This window comes from Nuphar pumila, chromosome 14 (assembly GCF_984573655.1).
Source record: "Nuphar pumila chromosome 14, dmNupPumi1.hap1.1, whole genome shotgun sequence".
NCBI classification, from domain to species: domain Eukaryota; kingdom Viridiplantae; phylum Streptophyta; class Magnoliopsida; order Nymphaeales; family Nymphaeaceae; genus Nuphar; species Nuphar pumila.
Genome location: NC_143262.1, coordinates 84,532,015 through 84,555,386, shown reverse-complemented (window position 1 = coordinate 84,555,386; position 23,372 = coordinate 84,532,015). Strand labels below are relative to the sequence as shown.

At 36.8% G+C, this 23,372-nt stretch overlaps 1 protein-coding gene and 1 pseudogene across 1 annotated transcript in view; one reads left to right on the top strand and one right to left on the bottom strand.

The window, feature by feature from the left end:
- The window catches only part of LOC149817192 (replication factor C subunit 2-like), a 32,339-nt pseudogene extending 26,502 nt beyond the window's left edge, over positions 1-5,837 (top strand).
- A 668-nt stretch (positions 5,838-6,505) lies between these two features.
- LOC149817191 (uncharacterized) overlaps positions 6,506-23,372 on the bottom strand; it is a 30,506-nt gene continuing 13,639 nt past the window's right edge. Inside the window, exons 4-13 of the mRNA XM_089987473.1 lie at positions 22,123-22,236; positions 20,787-21,117; positions 19,458-19,637; positions 13,948-14,028; positions 10,049-10,267; positions 9,638-9,780; positions 8,349-8,515; positions 8,026-8,246; positions 7,801-7,893; positions 6,506-7,178 (exon numbers count right to left, since the gene is read on the bottom strand). Of these exons, the coding sequence (XP_089843599.1) occupies positions 6,993-7,178; positions 7,801-7,893; positions 8,026-8,246; positions 8,349-8,515; positions 9,638-9,780; positions 10,049-10,267; positions 13,948-14,028; positions 19,458-19,637; positions 20,787-21,117; positions 22,123-22,236 (1,735 nt within the window). The 3' untranslated portion in view covers positions 6,506-6,992. The remainder of the gene's footprint in view (positions 7,179-7,800; positions 7,894-8,025; positions 8,247-8,348; positions 8,516-9,637; positions 9,781-10,048; positions 10,268-13,947; positions 14,029-19,457; positions 19,638-20,786; positions 21,118-22,122; positions 22,237-23,372) is intronic.

The following is a 23,372-nucleotide window of genomic DNA, read 5'->3' as shown; positions in this document are numbered from 1 at the left end:
AGAATGAGATGAGAGAAATGGGAGAGAGCTTGGGTTTATATAGGCCCCAGCCACCATTAGGGCCACAAAGGGTCTTAAAAAGACCAAAACGGTCATCTTAATGGGCCATGGCCAGCCAAAATGGCCAGCCATAATGGCCCAAACAATTTTGCATGTAGGGGTGCCAAAACAGGATAGAAACAACCCTGAAAAGGGCCAAGTTTGACCTTGATCGAGTCAACAGGTCAACGATCAAACCAAGCTAAGGATAAGAGCAACGATGGACTATTTTGGACTATAAATGCTCATGCAAAAATGTTGGTAAAGTCCAAATGGATTCATATAAGATCCAAGAAGATCTAAATAGGAATCAATGTAAAGTCAAAGTTCATTTAATGGGTTGGTCAAAGGTCAATTTTAGACTTCAAAATTAAATCTAGCCCAAGTACTAAAAAGATAAGTCAAAAACCAAGCCCAAGCCCAAGGTCAAATATCTAAATCTAAGTCCAAAGTCAAAGGTCAAGGGTCAAGGTTAAGAGTCAAGAATAAAGTGATGAACAAGGGTCTTAAAGAGGCCAAAACAGTTAGCTTAATGGGTCATGGCTGGCCATTTTAATGGCCCAAATGGTTATGCATGCGGGGGTACCAAAACAGGACAAAAACAACTCTTAAAAGTATCAAGTTTGACCTTGACCGAGTCAACAGGTCAATGGTCAAACCAAGCTAAAGATAAGGGTGGCTATGGACAGTTTTGGACTATAAATGCCCATGCAAAAATGTTTGTAGGGTCTAAACGGATTACAAAGTCAAAGTCCTTTTAATAGCCTGGTCAAAGGTTGGTTTTAGACTTAGAGACTAAATTTATCTCAAGTACTAAAAAGATAAGTCAAAGAAGAAACCCAAGTAAATGTCAAGATCCAAGAATAAAATGATACACAAGCTCAAGATCCAATGCCCTTAGGATTATGTCCTTCAAGGTACCACTCCTCTGTATAAGGACAAAAATTTCTCAAAATCCTTCGAACTTTATAGATAACCCAGTACCCGGGAAAATTGGAAAATTAGGGGGAAAACATAGAGACAGTTCATCTTTTTATATTACTGACTAGTTTAATGGAAAAAGGTTGTTGGTGTAGTTTCTGTTCTCCTGCCCCATTTTGCAACTGAAACACTCTTCATCCTCTGTGCCAATTTCATGAGAAACAACAACGGCAATCTAGATCCCTCAAAATATCTAAGCTTAAGCTTTCCAAGTTCTCGAAACGATCTTTCTAAGACCTTATGTTTAGGTTGAGAGGGCGACCATTCTAGAATCTTTAGATAGAACCAATTAAATGTCTGTAAGTATCCAACCTTTAGTTTTTCAAGTTCTTGAACCGATGTTTCTAAGAGATTACGTTAAGGTTGATAGGAAGACCATTGTAGAAGCTGTAAAAGAAATCAATTAGACCCAAATGTCCACCAGGTAAGTCACTCGATTATGCAGACTGTTTTGGTTGGTTTTCTATTAAAAAAATATGAAAGCTGGTAGTGCTGTTGTCTCAGCGGAAGTATATACTGGACTGTTCCACTCAATGTGAAATGGAGGATTGGGACTTGGTTGTGGTCCCGCTTAATGTGTTTGAGACTTGTCGAAGATTCTTCCAAATCAATGATGTGCCGATTGGGTATTGCATTAATGATTTAGGCTTTGTTTTCTTTGATGTACTCAAATGTCATGTTTATCTCTTAGTGTTATGGGTTTATACTTTATACTTTGTATACAGCTTCCCGGATTGAAGGCAGAAAATTTGCTGTCTGAAGATTTTCAGTGCACCTTAGTGAAAAAGGAAAATGCTAGATCTTGTGCCATTTTAATTTTCTTTCAACAAGATTCCATTGAAAGTGGAAACAAAAACATTTATGAGAATTTGGTGTTCTCAGATTTCCTTAGGTTTTTTTTTTTCTATTCTTTTATGTTTTCCTACAAATATCAGAGGAAAGTATTAAAGGTTTTAGTTATTAGACATTTCTGTTCTGAGAAACACCCAAAAGGAGCTTGCCGTTATGATGGGCAAGGGGAATTAGTTGCTGCAATAGCTTCTTGCACGCCTGAACTGTACAAATCAAGAGTGCTGGAGTTAAATGCAAGTGATGATCATGGGATCAATTTAGTGCAAACCAAAATCAAGGATTTTGCACCAGTTGCAGTAAGCTCTGGGAGCCGTAAGGGGTAGGCATTTCTATTTTGCACTTAAAGTTTGTATTCTGTCATCAAGCAAATGTCATAAAGATTATACTGGTTTTCTTATTCAGTTCTTCTGAACTCCAGCGGATACCCTTGTCCACCTTACAAGATCATTATCCTAGATGAAGCTGACTCAATGACAGAAGATGTTTAGGTATGTAAGCTTTGTTGAAAGACAATTTACATTTAATGATGAATTTACCTTCCTTGTATACAATGAAGCTGACTCAATGACAGAAGATGTTTAGGCATGTAAGCTTTGTTGAAAGACAATTTACATTTAATGATGAATTTACCTTGTATACATTCCTGCTGTGCAGAATGCCCTGAGACGTACCATGGAAACTTACTCTAAGGTTACAAGGTTTTTCTTCATTTGTAACTATATTAGCAAGTATGTCTCTATTCACACTCAAAACTAATGCCCTTTAAATTTCTGAGATTGCATGATCTTTCTGTTCAGGATCATAGTGCCACTCGCTTCCAGATGTGCAAAATTTAGGTTTAAACCCCTATCACAAGAAATTATGAGCAGTCGTATATTGTACATATGCCAAGAAGAGGGTCTCCACCTGGATTCAGAAGTAATTATGCCAGACCTGATATATTAGTTTCTGAATTCTATTTGTGTCAACTTTTCATTCATTTGGATTGCCAACATTAACAACTATATTTATGAAACTCATATCTCAATGTAGGCTCTCTCAACTTTAAGTTCCATCTCTCAAGGTGATCTTCGTCGAGCTATAACATACTTGCAGGTAGCTTTCAAGAAAACCCTATAAAGATATGTATTGGTACTTGGTACCTGGCACATGTAAAGTGCCTAATGATTTTTCCCATCTTTTCTTCTCATTTTTGTAATTTAATATGTTGAATACAGAAATTTTAAAAAGTTCATCTTTCATGAAATGTACATATATACATGCATAAATATGCATGCACACACACACACACACACACACACACACACACACACACACACACACACACACACATACGTGTTTCTGAGTGTGTAGTTATTCTTTAATGCCTGAATAGCAGAACGAGGCTTTAAGATAGTAGACTTTTAAACCATATAAAAGTTTAATATATTTCATTAAGCTGTAAATGGATTCCAAAATTCGTAGCCATCTTTTTTAATTCATGAATGACTGTTAAGGTTAATTTCCACGTTTGATTTTCTAGGGAGCAGCTCGGTTGTTTGGATCATCCATTTCTTCTGCAGACTTGATCAGTGTTTCAGGGGTATCTTTAACTATTTCTCAATCATTAATGTTTGAGGCTTTGCGTGTTCCTTCTGGAAATGATTATCTGCTACAACGTATGCATATCTATATTGAATATGTTGAGGTGAAATTCCTCTTCACATTTACTGTTTAACCTTGTCAGGAATCTTTTATTTATGTCAATTGTCAAGTCAGTCATCAATAGGTTGGATTTGGTTGGAAAATTGCCAACTTACTATCATGAACAATGATTTACATGTGGTTTTAGCACTTTATATGAGCATTGTAAATGATTGTGTGATGGAATATAATAAGAAAGTTAAAGAGCAAGTTGTGTTGGTTCATTTGTGTGATCTATTTCTATTCATTGTATACATTCTTGGGGAATTCAGAAATTATTTTTGGTAGGATTATTTTTTTGGCCTTTTTTGGCTTCTGCTGTATAGGATAGCTAAGTGCATATTTGATAATTTTATTTTATCATTCACATTTTCTTTTTGTTGATTTAAGAATTTAACTTAAATATGTTAGTTGGTTTGAGAATTTAACTTAAATATGTTAAGTATTTTACTTTTCTCTTCTATATGCATAGTTTCAATATGTATAGTTTCCCTGATACATAGATCTTTTCTCAAGGTAGATAATGCTTTGGCTCCTCGTAGAGGGCCTGCCTTCTATTTGCAAGTTGTATGTTGGTGCTTTCTCACAGAAGTCCAGTTTTTGGCACAACATACATGATGGAAAAGTTCGGTGCTTTCTAACTGCAGGCCAGTTTTGGCACAACATAGCCAAGAAGTATATTATAACTAGATGCTTCTTAGGAATCTTTTGTGCAAGTTTCGAATCGAGACCATTTATTCCACCATACTTCCTTGCTTAGGCTCAGTGGATCAGATTTACACCAAGGTATGACCTTTTTTGTACACTGATACTTGCACAACAGCATTAGCTCTTATCTTTGCATTGACTTCTTGTTTGGCGATGGCATTTGGCACCCACATGGAGATGTCTGTGACGTGAGAGGAATGCTTGCTCAGTCAGAGCATTGTGGTTGACATTGCTTTCTCTGTCATACTCCCTTCATAAATGTTCTTGGATTCATACCAAGTGACCGAGGAAGGATCTTTTTTGTTGAAGTTGTCGATAACTGCTTCTGGAAGGGCGGAGTCGGTGTCGAATGAGTCCTCGCTTCTTGTTTTCATTCAAAACAGTGCATGAGACTTTTATCTACCCCAACTCTTTGGTTGAAGCTTGTGGATGTTATTTTTGTGTAACAATTCCGCTTTTTAACCATTGCTTTCTACATTTTTTTTACCGAAGAACAGGAACTATATTGCTTATCCAATACAGTTGTCCATTTAATCTTGGAAGTATTATGATTAATTCATTGTTTCTGATATTCAATCGTTTGTTATATTAGATGCGCTCTTCCAGGATTTCATCAATATCTTTCTCTTTGACACTTGATATGCATGAGATCATATGCTTATTTAAAACATTTTAGCAGCATGTGTAGCATTGAGCAAGTCAAATGTTCTTGATGTTTTAGATGTTGGTCGTAGAATAAATTTTGGTTGTCAGCACCTGTGCTATTTTTAACTCTTTTAATTTTTTTCAGGTGATCCCACAGGATATTGTTCAATCACTTTATCAGGCTTGCAAAAGTGGCTAATTTGAATTGGCAAATAAGGAAGTTGAGAGTATAATCGCAGAATGTTATCCAGTTTCACAGATGCTTTCTCAAGTTCTTTCTCCGATGTGATTCTTATGCCATCACAACATTCTCATTTCTTCATCACGTTATTACTAACAAATTGAAATGTGTCATAGTTATTTCATGTAATAGTTGGAGCTGAGGACATATCTGATGAACAGAAGGCAAAGATTTGCAAGAGAATTGATGAAGCAGATAAGGTGACTGAATTTGAATTATCTTAATAAATACAAACAAATTTTGACCCCTTCCGGGGGTGCATTTATCCGTACTTGAACTCTATTTTCCATACTTGAAGAAAACTGTAATCTCACCATGGTACATCTATCACAAATAATACTTGGTGCATGAAGAAGTTTATAATCCAAGAACCCATGTATTATAGCTACGATACATGCCAAGGTTGGTTTAGGAGAGATTCAATACCAAGTCTAATAATCACTAATAACAGTTAAATGGTTCTGTCAAATTCTGCAGCTCTCCTGGATCTTTATATTGTGTTTACGACTACCCAATTTTTTTATGATCTAAATAAAGTAATTTATCAGTATGCTGTTGTAATATCTCATATGTTCTCTTGGAATATGTACAGTGTCTGATTGATGGAGCAGATGAATTCTTGCAGCTGATGGATGCGGCCAGCAATACTATGTGCGCTGTATGCAACACAACTCGAGTTCTCTTATGATTGAACTCCAGTGAGGCCTCTGATCAACATACTTGTTTTCTCATAGTGTCATGATTCTAATTGAATGACAGTCATAATTTAGCCAGCCACCTAGTTCCTTGAGCTAAGAGTATTGATGAACAGAACTCAAAGATGTGTTGCTAAGTGATACCTAAGCTATGACAAACTCCTTTAGTCACGGTGGTTGATATTAACTGCTTAATGCAACTATAATTCATATATTTATAGCATCTGAAGCCCATCATACTTTTAGAAAGACAAAAGGCTACTTAATGAAGAAAAGGGACTTATTAAGAACTAGAATTGCAACTGTGGAGTTAACCATCATGGGGATTCAAAGGACTTACAAAGGAAATGTGTGTGTATGTGTGTGTATGTGTGTGCATGCACGTGCTTGTGTATGTTACCAGTGTCACATACCTGTCCCTCTTTGAAGATTCAGCCAATGTTTGAACTATAACACCTGAGTGACTTTATTAAGTCTACTCACTTCAGTTAAACCAATTTCATCTCAAATAGAATAGTAAGTCCATTTGTATATCAGTGCACAAATTTTTGCTTCATCTCATTCAATGCATGCCCAGTGGACAATTGGGAGGCTCCAATGCAATTATGCATACCTTGCTATGTTGACTTCATGAAACTCATGTAGTACTCTTGCATGGTTGGATAAATTTCTCATTCAATTTTGAATACTTTTTTGTCCACTATTTCTAGATGTAAAAAAGGATGGGCTTTGCAGTCAAACCCAACTGAAAAAAGGATTGAATACTGATAATGGCAGCAAACATGCAGACATGAATGAGGTGCCCTATAGAGAGGACCTTTAATTGCCTGTGTTGTATCCACCCTCAATTTGGCTACCATTGGATCTACTTTTGTTATCTTCCATCTGAAAGAGTAACTACCTAATTGGTCACATGATGCCAAGAGAAAAACATTCATGTGAAAAAATGGAGGAAAATCATAAGAAACCTATTTCTATATCATTATTTACAATTAGAAAATAAGCATTACATAGCTTATCAGAATGAACTCCAACAGCAGCACCCTGTCATCCCCAGCAACGGCACCAGCAGAAGCTCAGGTGTTATCTTTATGAAATCACCATCAAGGAAAACAACTCGTGTGAGACAACTGATCAGGAGTCTGTCTTCAACGATCTGTAGTGACAGCAGGATCCGGTTGGTCGGCTACTGCCATGACAGAGGCTAGCATCTCTAGCCGTCTTCGTTCCTGTGCTTTCCTTTTGTTGCTCTCAAGCCAGATGAGAAGAGCAGAAATGTCAGCAGGGCTCACACCCCCCACTCTGGTTGCTTGACCAACTGTCTGTGGTCGGAACTGCATGAAGAATAAAAGCACTGATGAATCCACACAATTATGTGAGACTCTCCCATGCATGGAGTGATTAGGAATCAATATTTAGTTACCTATTGTGTTAGGCTGGCGTGAGTAGGCATCAATATTTAATTGAAACCTCAAATTTAGTTTAAACTACACACTAGAGGTAATCCTAAAATTACAATTATGTCCTCACATTTTCCTTTTTCTGGTTTCTTTTGAAGCAATGGCCAGGAAGACAGAAGTGTATTTCTTAGTCTTGGGAGGTGAGAATTGCATCTTTTGTGTAACTGTGTATGTGTTGTTTGTTTTGGGGGAGGGGTGTTCCCATTATATATGCGTGTGGAACTGAATTTCCTTATGAACACCAAATTCTTAATAAGAGGGTTAGGCTTTCAATCATTAAGTTGTATCCACTTATATGAGGGAGGATCTTGTTAGCATAATAATTTTTTCTACTGTTGTCAAAATAAAATTCATCTCACAGAAATTTTACTGTGAGAACTTTTGGACAAGTAATATATTTTTATCTCTGCAGCACAAGTAAACGCAGCTTCATTGTCCATATCCAAGTACGAAATAATTTTTGTTTGTTTGTATCAAAAAGTTTATCAGTACTCACCTTGGCAAGCTTTTCACGTGCTTCCAAAGATAAAGTTGTCAAGGCATAATAATCTATGTCCTCCGGAAGTAACTTGTGGTGTTGTTGCACTATCTGATAAAGATATGGTAATTGTTGAAGTGAGCAAGTATTGCATATATAAAGTTTGTGCATCACACAGAAAACAAGACTGCCAAATTGATGGGGAAAGGTAGATGCAACAAAGTAGGACTAAACTCCACTAACCTGTCGAAGTTGGCTCTGCTGGCGAACAATGAATCCCTCATACTTGATATCTATCTCTACACATTCTTTTTCTTCCTTAGAAAGAAGTGGATTTCCATAACCATGTTTGTCAAGAAGCTTATACTGAATATGTGGCTTTTTCAAGAGGGTCTCAAGGGAGGCAGAATCTTTTACAGGTTGCCCAGACAAGCGACTGATATCAGCTGCCAGTTCTCCACTGCCTGTACAGTGTAAATTCAACATATGGCTTCCAACTACAACCCTCAAGAAGGATTATCTATGGGAAACAGTATGAGCAAATGCGAGAGAGAGAGAGAGAGAACCTGAAATACGAACTGACTTGATCCGATTTTTTTCCTCCAAAATTTGCTGCTGTTTATCTTGGTAAATTTTCCATCTTCTGGCATCTATGAGACCAATTTCCCAACCCAAAGGCGTGAGACGGCTGTCTGCATTATCTGCCCTCAGGAGTAATCGATGTTCTGAGCGGCTACAGTGAAATAGATACACATTAGCCAGGCATCTGACATCCAGAAGCATAACCATATGAGCCAGGATCAGGTGCCATCACATGGCACACTTTGAGTGTGCCTCTGCACCTGGCTGTCCTCCATCTGCTTTTGGGCCCCACAACTGACAGACTGTCAGCCAAAGATGGAGGGCACCAGGCGCAGCGGCACACTCAAAAGTGTGCCATGTGATGGCACCTGATCCTGGCTCTAACCATATACAGAGGAACAGCATGCACAATGAGAAAGCATTCAGTGAGTCAGTTAACTGCTATTTTGTTGGCTAAAGAGCAATAAAGCGCTGCAAAGCTCTGGGGTAAACCAATCATCTTATAGGTTAGGCCAACAAATAGGCTCCTCCATGAACATTTTTTGACAGGTAATTGAAAGAGTGCAATCCAACTCTGATTTTGTACAAGATGAGAATCACACAGATTCAGGACTTAAGAGACTCAGGTAGTCATCCAAGACCCCAAGGAGTTCAGCCATGGACTCTAGGACTAAGCAAGTGCAAACACAAAATGATTTCTAGTGGACAGGATTAATTGACATTTTTAAATATGACTGATACCAACTCCAGTGACATGTTGCATGTGGACCAAACTGTCACTGACTCCTACTTCACTGATTGTAAAACTTTCTAAGCGTTCATTAGATCAAGTATTAAAATTTGGCTACAGAAAACAAAATCATGAACTATGATTAATAGGACGAAGGGTTGCATTATTTTTTTCTTCTTTTGCGTAGAAGGCAAGTATCAAGCAATAGTACTAAACATAAACTAAAAGGAAGAACTACATATGACTCATGGAAGTGTTTAAAATTTAAATGGTTCCATTAAGATGATAAAAACATAGCAATGTTATAAAGTGATGAATTCAGACCAAAAATGTGGGTGCTCTACTCTTTTAGGTTGTAACAACAACATGAAAACTTGTTTGCAGCACATGAACTTTTTAAGATGATGACTTCCATCTAAGATAGAGTTATTCACAAGGTAGCTTATTTTTCCCTTGTTTAAATTCAAAATGGTTATGGAACCTTTTTTACTTACAAAACACAAAGTAGGAAATGTTATTGATGCATCAGTCCCTACATGATACCTTGTTAACATACGGTATGGTTCTCGGAGATCTTTTGTAACGAGATCATCTATCAATGTTCCAATGTAACTGCTTTCTCTCTCAAGTACAATTAGTGACTTCCCCTGGGAATGTCTTGCTGCATTTATTCCAGATATGAGGCCCTGCAGAAATGAAGGCATTGACGCTACTGGACAATGAAAGCTGTAATGAGCAGAAAATATTGTTTTTGTTCATATCTAGGACAACTGTTGCGCTCAATTATGGGATTCATATAAGCCAAGTACCAGAAAATTGAGAAAGTCACAATCTACCAATACAGAGTGCTTTTTATAATTTTGATGGCAAAATGGATGAATGTGAAAAACACCTAAAGTCAAGAGCACTGAACAAATGGAAATACAAAAGGTAACGATGGCTGACAAATAAAACCTGAGCAGCAGCTTCTTCATAGCCTGTGGTTCCATTTATCTGGCCTGAAAAGAAAAGCCCTTCCACTCTTTTAGTCATCAGAGATCTAGAACACTGATAAGCAGGCAAAAAATCATATTCCACAGCGTAAGCAGGCCTGAGCATGGAACAGTTCTGGAGTCCAGGCAATGTTCTAAGTAGAGCTAATTGCAGTGTCTCTGGTAGACCAGTAGAGAAGCCCTGTACATAACATTCAAACATGTGTAGATTTAGTTCTCAAGTTAATTTACTTGATACAGGTAACTTTTGTCTGGTTTAAAATGCAAAAAAACTTTGACCTTCATAAGATCTACAGTTAAATAGCTAGAGTTTAGTTTCTGTAAGGGCACCATTTTTTTGTTTTACATACTCATAAGTTATCTGTATTTCAGGGTCATAATCACAACCTCCCAAAACCAGGGGATTCTGACCAAATCTACACACATTCTGGCATGGTCTTAACAAGGTTAATTCATGCTTTTCATTAGGTTTTTGCATCACCCATTTCTACCTTTTTTATCATCATCCCAAATCAGGGTCTCTCTAACTTACAATCAAAAGAAATGCTGAATGCTTTCACAAAAGAATCAATTAAGGCTATTGGTAAATCTTTCAAGTTTCTCATCCTCAAAAATACGAAGCATGTTTTCATGCTTGACCTTTGTCTGGTCAAGTAGAAAGATTACGAACAAAATCAACTTGCTGGTTATGAGTTTTTAATAATATCATTAACATATTGCTCTGATGGTTTTGTCCTCTGCTTAGGAGATTCTCATAATGATGATGCGAGAAATACACAATGATAGTGGTGCTGGTAACAATGATATGGCAACGAAAAAAGGCAAAAAAGAAGAAGACGGTGATGGTGTGGTAGTGGCAGTAGGATGCAAGAACCTTCCATTGATGGTTTGTCAAGTACCTTCAATGGAGAGCTTACCTAGAGACAATGCTCATTCTAGCAGTGGCGAATTAGACTTGTTGAACCATTCAAGTGGTTTAGAAATTGCAAATCAAGAGAATGATATTATCCTATATCATCAGCTGCTTACTCTTCTATAGCTTGGTCATGCACCAACAAGGTTCAAATATCTCGGCCCATTAGAATGCCTCAGCTGCATGCATCACTGCACTTCCATCGACACCCATGTGATAATAACCGGCTCATCTTTCCATGTCCATATTTTGAGTTCTCAATACTTCTGTCACTCGCCCCCACAAGGGCAGAACTTATCGCTATTTCAATTATGCTACCAAGGGCTCCGGGAAGTAGGAAAAGGAAAGCACCTATAATATGCTATGGCATATGTTCTGATTAAGAGATTGTCTAATACATTAGACAGCCTAACTGTTGAAGAAAGAAGGGGTCTTTCCTTCTTTTCATTCTGAACTGTGAGAGCATGTCTTCGAGGATTTTCATACAAGATGATAATGATGATTATAACTCCGCCTGTGTAGTTATACACTGCCGGTCCCAAGCCCGGATAAAGGAGGAGGGTTGCGGTAGGCCTGTGACAGCCAGCATAAAAACTTTGTCATATCCTATGAAAATGAACCAATATGAGAATTTCGTTGGGGCGTTCCCTACTGAGCGACGCGCTGTACTCTCTAGGCCCGGAGGCAGTGATAAATGTGCAAGGGTTGCTAGGTCATCGCCCAGAAGCGACGCGTCACACCGGCGCCCGGGTGTGGTGTCAAATAGGCAAGGGTTCCCTCACTTTGTCAGACGGGTGGGGGTAAAGAAGTTAGTCCAAGACCATAAAATTAGGTTAGCCACTTGGAACATAGGGTCTTTAACTGGTAAGTTGGTAGAGTTAGTAGATGTTATGTGTAGGAGAAAGATTGATATTTTATGTCTTCAAGAGACCAAATGGGTAGGTGAGAAAGCTAAAGTGATAGAACCTTGGGGATATAAGATTTGGTATACAGGAATAAATAGGAATAGGAATGGAGTAGGGATTGTTATGAGTCGTCAGTTTATAGATAATGTAGTTGAGGTCCGTAGGAAGGGTGATAGAATTTTACTTATTAAATTAGTATTAGGTACGGATATTATTAATATTATTAGTGTTTATGCACCTCAAGTAGGTTTAGATGATTCCATTAAGCATCAATTTTGGGAAGATTTAGATGGAGTAGTACAAGAGACATCCTATGGAGAAAAGCTTTTCATCGGCGGTGACCTTAATGGACATGTAGGCATTAGTAGGGATGGATTTGAGAATATCCATGGAGGCTATGGTATAGGAGAAAGAAATGAAAGTGGAGAAAGGATTTTAGATTTTTGTTTGTCCTATGATATGATCTTAGCAAACACTTGGTTTAGGAAGAGGGAGTCTCACCTAGTAACATTTAAAAGTGGGGTAGTAACCAATGTCCGCACTTGTGGAGGGGTGACAACCAATTTTCCGATAACGGTTGGGTTACATCAAGGATCTGCTTTAAGCCCTTTCCTATTTGCGATAGTGATGGATGAGCTTACGAGATCAATTCAAGAAAATGTACCGTGGTGTATGTTGTTTGCTGATGATATTGTTTTGATTGATGAGTCTAGAGCTGGGGTTAATGCTAAGTTAGAATTATGGAGACAGACATTGGAAGCTAGAGGTTTTAAGTTGAGTAAGAGTAAGACTGAATATATGGAATGTCGGTTTAGTAAGCAACAAAGTAGGGATGGGAGTGTAGTGAAGCTTGGTGAGCAAGATATACCGGTGAATGATTATTTCAAATATTTGGGATCCATCATTCAAAAGTATGGAGAAATTGATGGAGATGTAAATCATAGGATAAAGGTTGGGTGGATGAAATGGAAAAGTGCTACTGGAGTGTTGTGCGATCGTAGAATGCCATTGCGGTTGAAGGGAAAGTTTTATAGGACGACTATTAGACCCGCTTTACTATATGGTACGGAATGTTGGGCTGCCAAGAGACATCATATTCAAAAAATGAGTGTAGCTGAGATGCGGATGCTTAGATGGATGTGTGGAAATACAATAAAAGATAAGATTCGGAACGAAGAGATACGTAAGAAGGTAGGTGTTGCACCCATTGAAAATAAGATGCGAGAGAATCGTTTACGGTGGTTTGGACATATTCGGCGAAGGCCTAATGATGCTCCAGTTAGAAGGTTGGAGAAATGGGAAAATATATTAGTTAAAAGAGGTCGGGGTAGGCCTAGGAAGACTTGGATGGAGATGATAGGAAAGGATATGAATGCTTTGAACCTCACCGAGGACATGGCGTTGGATAGAAATGATTGGAGGAAAAGGATTCATGTGGAAGACCCAAAATGAATTTCTTTTTTGGTTCATATCGCTGACCCCAATTGTTTTGGGATGAAGGCGTAGTTGTTGTTGTTGTTTGTTGTTGTATGATAATGATGATTATGATTATGGAGAAAAAGAATGATGTGTGTGTGTGTGTGCATATGAGAGAGACAGACAGACAGTAGTCCAGCCATAGTCAACTGGGATATGCCCAAGGAGGTTCTTGTAACTAGGTTAAAGCATGTCTTATCCAAAGGGGAGTCTTAAGGAATTTCCCAAATCATCAACCGCTCAGAGGAATGAGGTTTGTCAGTCAAATAGAACTGCTCTATAGACCAGTTAAGCATATGATAATTCTAGGAAGAAAGAAGTAGATTACATGGTGATGTCAGCATTATGCTATCCTATTCTTCCATGGTGTATTGAACAATCTCTTAATGAGTAATATTATAAGATAAATTCATGAGGTGTGGCCGTTCATATAAAAAATAGATGGAACAAATGTAAGCAGCATATTGCAATACCAGTAGATAATGCTCTAGAGTAACATAGTAGCAGACCTTTCATAAAACTAGGAAATGGCACAAATTTAACTTACTGATTTATTAATTTGCGTACCTGGACATAAAGTTCTGGTACAGTTCGCCCTTCAGGTTCAAGAAAAATTTGATGAGAACCTTTGTCTTGGAATCTCACTATCTGAAAAAGCAAAACAAAAAGTTCCAAATTCCTATTAATACCATAACTAAGTACACCAGAGGCCAAATACAAATTTCATTCAATCATAAATTAAGCACTTTTTAGATAACTGCAATAGTAGTTTCTTAAAACATGAACTCACATCATAAACACAATCACTAGATTCATGCATATAATTTCCTTGCTAAAAGATTATTATTCAAATACCAAACCTAAAATTACCGACATCTATACGCATCCAAAAATAACAAGAGACCTGGACGCCTTTGTTCAGGTCATTGAATTATCAGTGAGCTATGTCATAGGGATTCGGCCAACCAGGTGCCGCACCCATATCGACGCGATGCGGGTACGCATGCCGGTGCAGCACCCGGTAGTGTCAACCCAACCTTAGGTGCAGTCAACGCACCTAGGGTCATAAATATCTAAATTTTGGACTTTAAAAAAAAAAGAGCCCGATGAAATGGGATGAGAGGAGGATTAGGGCAAAAAAATTGCCCTCTCCTCCTGACCCCGACGCCAGCAACGACTATGAGCTACCACCGTCCGGCGATGCCTCCTCTCCATCTCCAACCCCAGGTACGCATTCTCTCTCTCTCATTCTCTCCTTCAATCTCTCTCTCCCCTCGTCTCTCAATCTCTTTCTAGTTTTCCCTCTCTCTCTCTCTCTCTCTCTCTCTCTCTCTCTCTCTCTCTCTCTCTCTCTCTCGACTAAACGCCGTTGTTGCCCATTTTTGAAAAAAATATTTACCCATTTTAGGAAAAACTAAGTTTGGCTTGTTAAGAGTTGATCACGAGCTGGCTCGTTTTCTCAAAAAAATATTTTTTAAGAGTTTTTACATGTAAAACCTATATAATATAAGCATTATACATAATATATTAATTGGGACGTTGCAAGTTCGAATCCCAATGGTATGGCATAACTGGTAGGGGTCTGTCGAAAAATATGTTTTATTCTAATTGTTGAAGCTACAAGAATTTAAGACCTGAGAACCTTTGGAACCGTCATTATTTTGTTGCCTTAAGCAGCCATTTTCAAGTGTTTTTACAAATATAGTTCTTGCTTTATTTTTTTTAATGGTCCTATGAGGGCATAATTGTTATTTTATCTGTCCTTAACGGTTATGGTTAGGGAACCATACGGTTGTTGACCTTAGGGATGCTTTTGCAATGGTTAACAAAAAGTGAGGGACGTCCATTTTGGAAATGACCAATATGACAGCGACCATTTTGCAAAAAATCCTAATTTTAAATTAGACGTTGGAGTTTTTGCAAGATATAGCAATTAATTTAGAGAGAGATACTGGTCGAAAGAGTTTAAAAGGAGTTGTACAGAAAGGATCTTTCCAAATCTCCTTTTTGGACTCCCTTGTTTTCTTCATGATCCAACTCTGGTCAAAGCCCTTACCTGAACATGCTGGCTGGCTCAACCCACTGAACCCAATTAATGAGCCGAACTGAGTTTTCACAAGCCGAGCCAAGCCGAACTGAGTTTTCCCTGTGAGTCTGTGACATATGGTTGTTTATGCTAATGACTAATGTGTATTATTTGTTGATGACTTAATGTTGGGTAATTTGATTGTTATTATTGATTTTGTTACTTAAAATTTAGTTGAATGTTCATATTTTTATTAGTTACTAGTTAAATACTTAGATAGATCAAGTTGCATTAATGTTATTGTTATATATTTTTCTCATACCTTTTGATATTTATTTATATGTACTACTACTATATTTTTTAAAACTTATTGTATATGTTATTGACCTTGTACTCAATATTATCAATCTTGATTGTGTGCATAATTGATTTTAATATAACATTTTTTTGTTTTCAGGACAAAAATAATAGATTAAGGGAAAGGACTTGCGTCATCCTCATCGCCACGTGTAAGTTTTGTTGTTAGTGTTGGTGGTAGTTATAGTGGGAGTGTTGATTCAAGTTCGTTGGCTGCAACATGTGAGGATGGGGGGTCACTATGGGCACATGTGGATAAGCTTGCAAAAACTGAAGGAGGTGGTGGAAACAAAAGATTTCGATGCAAGCTTTGTGAAATAGATTTTGTTGGGTCTTACACAAGAGTTAAGGCTCATTTGTTGAAAATACAAGAACATGGCATTTCAGGATGGAGAAGAGTTGATGAGGCAATGCGAAGACAATATAAGAAAATACAAGATGAATATAAGTAAAGAAAGACAATGAGTGATTCTTGTGCAATTAATGTACCCTTTTTAAGCCACCTAGAAGATGTTCAAGAAAAAAGAAAAGTGAATGTAGGAGGCAGAGGAAGAGGAAAGATACAAGTATTATTTAATACATATGAAAGGGAGGAGATGGATAGAAAATTAGGGAGGTGTTTTTATTCTAGTTCACTTTCATTTAATGCAACTAGAAATCCTTATTAGAAGGATTTAGTTACTTCACTGGCAAATTGTAATTTAAGTAGCTATATACCTCCAAACTCAGAAAAACTATGAACCACACTTCTTGAATAAGAGAGGACAAATGTTGAGTGATTGCTAGAGATTAAGAAATATTTATGAAAACAAAATGGAGTTTTTATTGTTTCTGATGGGTGGACAAATATTCAAAAGTATCCACTGATTATTTCATTGCTTCTTCGCTTAGTGACCCAGTATTCTTGAAAGCAGTTGATGCATCTAGGCAATATAAAAATGTTGAGTATTTGAAGGGGTTGTTTATAAAAGTAATAAAAAAATGGGTGATCAGAGTAACGCAAATCATCACAGACAATGATCCAATTTATAAAAGTGCAGCATTGAGTTTGGAGAGTGAGTGTCCTCATATTTTTTTGACTCTCTGTATAGCACACAACTTGAATCTGACCCTCAAGAGCATTTGTAACCCCAAAGAAGAAGAAAATTCACCAACATATGCTCTATGTTCATGAATTGAGGAATTAGAAAAAAATGTCAAAAGCATTAGGAATTTTGTTGTCAACCACCATCATGCTAATCCTATATTTAATAGGCATTCTGACCTGAAATTATTGAAGGTCACTGAAACACGTTTTGCATCCATCATTGTGATGGTGAAAACGATTAAAGAAGTGAAGAATGCTTTGGTTAACATGGTGATTGATGAGAATTGAACATTATATCGTGTTGATGATGTTGTCAAGGTTCAAGAAATTAAGAAATTTGTTCTTGATGATGAGTTTTGAGATAGAGTCGTATACTTCCTTTAATTTACGCAACCTATTTGGGAAATGTTGAGAGAAGTTGATAAGGATGAGTCCATACTTCATAAAGTTTATGAAATATGGGATAATATGATTGAAAAATACAAGTTATAGTTTTCAAGCATGAAGTAAAAAATCTTGCATTGGATGATTCAGAATTTTTTAATCATATTCATTCAATTTTAGTCAGAAGATGGGATAAGAGCAACACTCATTTGCATTGCATGGAACATTCTCTTAATCCAAAATATTATGCAAAAAAATGGCAGGAAGGTGGTATTAGTCGTGTCCCTCCAAATTTAGACTAAGAGTTATCAAAGGCATAGAAATATGTGTATGACAAGACTTTATCCAAATCACATATTCTAAATCAAGTTACACAAGAGTTTGAAAATTTTGCATCTTCGAGATTATATGAACAGGCGTTACTAGCGAAAGTGGAGGAGAATATAGATCTTATCACATGGTGACTAACATTTGGATCAGAAACACCTCTTCTCCAATGTCTTGCATTGAGATTGCTATCTCAGCCTGCTAGTTCATCCTGTTGTGAAAGAAATTGGAGCATATATTCTCAAATCCACTCACAACATGAAGATAAACAAACTCACTAGCAAGCATGCAAAGGATTTAATATATGTTCATTTTAATCTTCGACTACTTTCGCGAACCAATGATGAATACAGGTACTAATTGATCTCTTAGTTATTTGACTACTTTTTAGTTTTTTCATTTAAATATACTTATATTTAACATTTTAAAATTAAGTTTATAATGCAGACAAGGATCATCCAAATTTTGGGATGTAAACCAAGAAAAATATGACTTAAAGGGAGCATGATTTCAACATTACAAACATGGATTTATCTGATTTCAGTCTTCCTTCTTATGATGCATTTGATGATGAAGTAGGAAATTATTGGGATCCATTACCTCATCGTCATATACATTGTGTAGAATATACTTTTGGTATGTAATTATGCATTGTTTGCTTCTTTTATTAGTATACTTTATAATTTACTTCTTTTCTGCTTTACTTATTTGATTGTTTCTATAATATATTTAGGTTGATTTAATTGTGGTGTTAGTTTTTATGATGAAGAATAAATTTGTAGATTGTTAATTTGATTTATTGCATTCATGATGATGAATTGATTTGATGATATTATAATAATTGTTTTTTTTTCATTAGTGTTATTGTTGTTATTTGTTAAAACTTAAAAATTATATATATATATATATAATATATATATAATTTTATATATATACCCTCCCGCACCCAAGTTTTTTTAAAGTGCCACATCGCCACACCCGCACCCATGTGACATAGTCAGTGAGATATTGCAGATTCGTAAGTACTTGACATTTCAGTACTCCTCCCAGTTGGAGAAGTTTAGAATGCATGTAGCTACTAGTGCCCATATTTTCACAACATCCCTCTTCTGTAGTATTGAAATATTCCAAAGAATCTTGAAAGCAGGATGTTAAAATGTTAAATTTTGAGTTTTGTGACCTAGGTGAATGAAGATACCAACAAGGCTTCTTATTTTAACAATATCAGTTTCTACAGCAACTAGTTCAATGTCCATCAGCAAACAACTCTATAAATGCAGTGGATTTAGATGTATATGCATATAAGTGTCTGTATGAGCATTTTTATGTTAGTCTGTGTGTGCAAAAATATCAGCATTCCCTAGTTTCCTACATTAATGCAATGGTTTGTTTGCTCTTAATTAAAACATGTGAATAATCTGTCATCATTAATGTGTTAAATGACCAATTAGGTGTTTATGGCAACAAAGTTAAAGGAACTTGCCTATTAATTAGTTTAAATACTTTAAATTATGCATGTATCTATGTTACATGGGTATGAATAAGGGCATGAGGCATGACCATGGTTATAAAAACCATATAGTATGACACGTTACAACAATAAATCTGATGCAAAACACCTCTGGAACCAAATATTGCATGATTTAGCAAGCTGTACCAGGGGTGTAACACAAGATATATCCCCTAATGCTATCTAGCTACTTTGAACTGTACTCTTTCCTGTATTCGGATCATTTCGAACATATACAATCAAAAGACTCGTTTTCACCATTAGATAATGTTTTCAAGGGTTTTAGAGAAGGCTTATCTCTAAGTCACTGTTCCCTTGCCTGACAAAACAATTCCTAAGAATTCTCAATGCATCAAAAAATACAAGGAATTTAATGATACCCATACCTTGTCTTCAATGGAAGGGCAATATCTAGGCCCCTTGGCTTCAACCCAGCCTCCATAAGTTGGAGTTTGATGCAAATTCTCTCTGATAAGTTTGTGAGTGCTTTCTGTAGTACGTGTCAAATAGCAGCACATCTGTTCTCTTTCTATGTGAACATCAGGATCAAAGCTGAACCAGTTAACCTGTTGACAGAAATTAGAAGAGCAGACTTAGTTGAAGTAACAGGAACCCAATGATTTCACTGTTATGTGTCAGAGCTGCAATCAACAAAGAACTGACGAACAAACAGAGGCTATGTCCGGTTGTGATTTACCTTGATCACTTGAGAGAGAGAGAGAGAGACTCAAGGCAGTGGCCTTTTTTAATTTGTTTGTTACCCATCAAAGAGAAGTCCACTTTTGGCCACTTGATGGTGGCCCAAGTGCAGAGCTGTGTATGCAAAGGCATGCTGTTCTTTCTGAAAGTATTTTAACCACAAGTTTTTCTTTGTTTTGATATATTTCAAGGGGAGACCCTGGTTCAGGTGGTGAGGCCCAGGAGAGAAAGGCGCTCTGCTATACGGCCCAACCCCAAGTTAAATGATGAACTAAAATTCTACTTTCTGCCCCTTCACAGTCTGTCTAGTGGTTTTCGTACTAAATACTCCCACAACAGCTTTTCATCTTATTGCCTAAACTCCACTTCCAAAATTGACTGACTTCCGTTATTCTGGTCTTCTTTGTGCTACCAGCACGTCAAGAATTACTCTGTTAACTAGAGCACTTGGAAGGATCATTTAATTCTACATAGCATGTAGACACAGTGTTGTCTATCTTGACATTGCGAAAAGTTCAAAACAGCAGTATGAAATATCAGGAAAAAAAGTTTTACATGTAAAAAGTAAAAAAGATAATGCAATATCCAGAAAAGGCTACTTTTTTTTCTTGCATATGTGGGGTACATCTCTGGACTTATCTACTGTTGTGTGTCAAGGGGATTGATAGAAACTAGATGTACAAGGTATTATCTTATCTTTACCTCAATTTGGCATCTTTTGCCAGTTTGGAACAAAGAAATTTACCTTTTACAAGGTTAACCCATCCAGCTTCATGAAATCAATAAGTAAATTCTAAAGTGTTACATACTCAGAAGGGAATTACCTAATGCCTAGAGGAACCCAATACAGGTTCATGTTATGACATTTTACTCAGTGAGGAATTTATCCATGATAGCTAATGAGAATTCTGGAAAGCATGAGGAAGACAGAAGTTTTAATCAAAAGTTGCAACTTTAAATGTATGAGAATTTAGACAGCACCGAAAAATGTTTAGCATTGAAAAACTAAAGATCACCTCTTCGTCGCCTCTCTGGGGTTCCAATCCAGAGAAATCAACAGTTCGACAGTCCACTCGTGGAGGAGTTCCCGTCTTCAACCTACCAGTCTCAAAACCCATATTTTGCAAACATTCTGTCAATCCTTGAGAAGCTGACTCACCAGCCCTTCCAGCAGACATGGATGCTCTTCCAACCCAAATTTTTCCACTCATAAAAGTGCCTGTTGTGAGTACAATTGCAGGTGCATAAAAGTTGACACCAAAGAAACTCCGAACCCCTTCTACATTGTTATTTTTTCCAACCAGAACTTCTGTAACCATAGCCTCTCTGATGCAGAGATTGGGAGTGCTGAAAACATGAAAAATCCAGCGTCAGTCAGAGGCACAGCTCAAAAGGGCAAAAAACTAATTGCAAGACTGAGAAGAAGAATAAAGAATAAACTGCAATGGATTTACTCCTCAGATCACTGACTATTGGAACTCTTTAATACATATCAAAGACTTGGGTAGTTACACTGATATAAGAAGTTCTGGCACACAAACAGAAACCAAGATAAAATATACCAACAGGATTACCTTAAAGGCTTAAACATTATCGAGTATTTCTGATTGTAGTAATGGCAATCTTTGACTTATTTAGATAAATTTGTAATGCAGAGGATAAAAAAGAGCAATAAAATAATATGAAACTAAAACCATAATGTCAATTGGAGCAAATAAATTATAGAATGGTTCCTGCAGTACTTACAAGTGCCTCAAGTCACATCTATCTCTTTTAAGGTAAAGAAACAAATGTAAAACATGTGGATCCAAGGATATGAAGATAGGTTGTTACAGTAAATAACAAAGATTACATAATCATGAAAATATGAGAGTGAAAATTCTTAAAACAAGATCAAGTCATGATACATAAAATCAGCAAGCCAAATTCTAAGGAAAAATAATAGCAAATGCATAGCACTAGAAGTCCCTATGTTGACAAATATCTCAATTTTGAAGTCAGTTTTTATAATTTAACATCAACCCATTGAGAGGTGTCATTCCAGCAGCAGCTTGCCTGTGTCAGACGTGCAACATCAATGATAGGTAGTGCTCCTACTATTTTCCAGCCAATCTGGTACATCACAATGCACAAAACACAAGAGAGTAATGCTCAAGGATACACTGAAGTATGACAATACCCTTCTTGTGCAAAAGTGCATGCTGATGTGGTTTTTTTTCATCATTAGCACCTTAGGAACAGTTCACTACATGTTCAAGAACAGGTATTGTGTGGAAGACATGATAATGCATTGGAAATTCTTCTCTAGGACCTAAATAATAATCTATATAACAAGTTTAGGATGCATCTTGCCTCTCAACAACCCTCTTCATTTCAAGGGCATATTCCCTCTTATCTGTCTGTGCACGCAATGCTCGAACAGCTGGTCCTTTTGAAACATTAAGCACACGTTTCTGCAAGTAACACCTACATTATAAAGATCTATGTCAAAGTTATAATTTGTATCCAAGCTGCATATAGAAAGAAGAAGTGATTGTTGACCAGAATGCAACTATAGTGATTATTTTATTTTTATATTCAAAATTAGAGCAGGATCTGACTTATCTGTAATGAAATGTGAGATCACAAGAGATATATCACAAGAGGCAATAAAGAGATCTTAACCACACAATAATAGTCACTAATGGGCAAGATACATAGAACTACAAAGTGCTTAAGCACAAGAGCACAAAGAACATAAAAATAAATAATAACTTGTATTAATGAATGCTAAAAAGCATGAAAAAGAAGGGGCCAATGGCCACTATTTATACAGAATGGAGGACCAAGGGGGTGTTAAGATAAGCTTCTAATATATTTATATATATATATATATATATATATAACCCAAATACCCATCAGGGGTATTATGGTCATTTTACCTTGTAATAGTAGTCAGCCCATTAGGGGCTGACTGTTTAAATTTTTTTTTTTGTTTCTTATAATGTTTAATTTTTGGTACCTTGATTGGGACAGCCCAACAGCTAGTTGGGCTGCTCCTGATTCCCATTGATTGTTATAAATAGGGCTTCAAGCCCTTGTAAACCTCAATGCCTTTTGAACATTTTATGTAATATTAAAGCCTTTATTTAACCCTTGTGTGGGTGGTGTGGATCAATCAATCAAGTGTTCTCGGTTGGTTGTGTTCTTGTAAGTCCATAAGAGACACTTGTTTGTTTTTGTTTTCATTTTATTACATGGTATTAGAGCTTTGGTGCTCCTGGATTGTTATTCATTTGGAAAGGCCAAGAGGAGGATCATGAGATTGGTGGAGCATCGGTTTGTGTGATCATTGCATTGGGAAGCGCACTATCAAAGATCTCCTCAACAAATTCTTGTCATCTCTCTCTCCCTCTCATTATTGTAAAAATGGAGGATGAAAAAGAAGTAATCGTCTCAATTCCCGTGAGACTCAATGATACTATGTGATGTGGGCATCCATAGTGAAACATAAAATATGAGAAAAGGGTCTATGGGGTTTGGTTGATGGCACCGAAAGAGAGCATAAACTTATACTTATCAAGATTGAGAATGGAAAAGAAGTGATTATTCAAGGAGAAGAG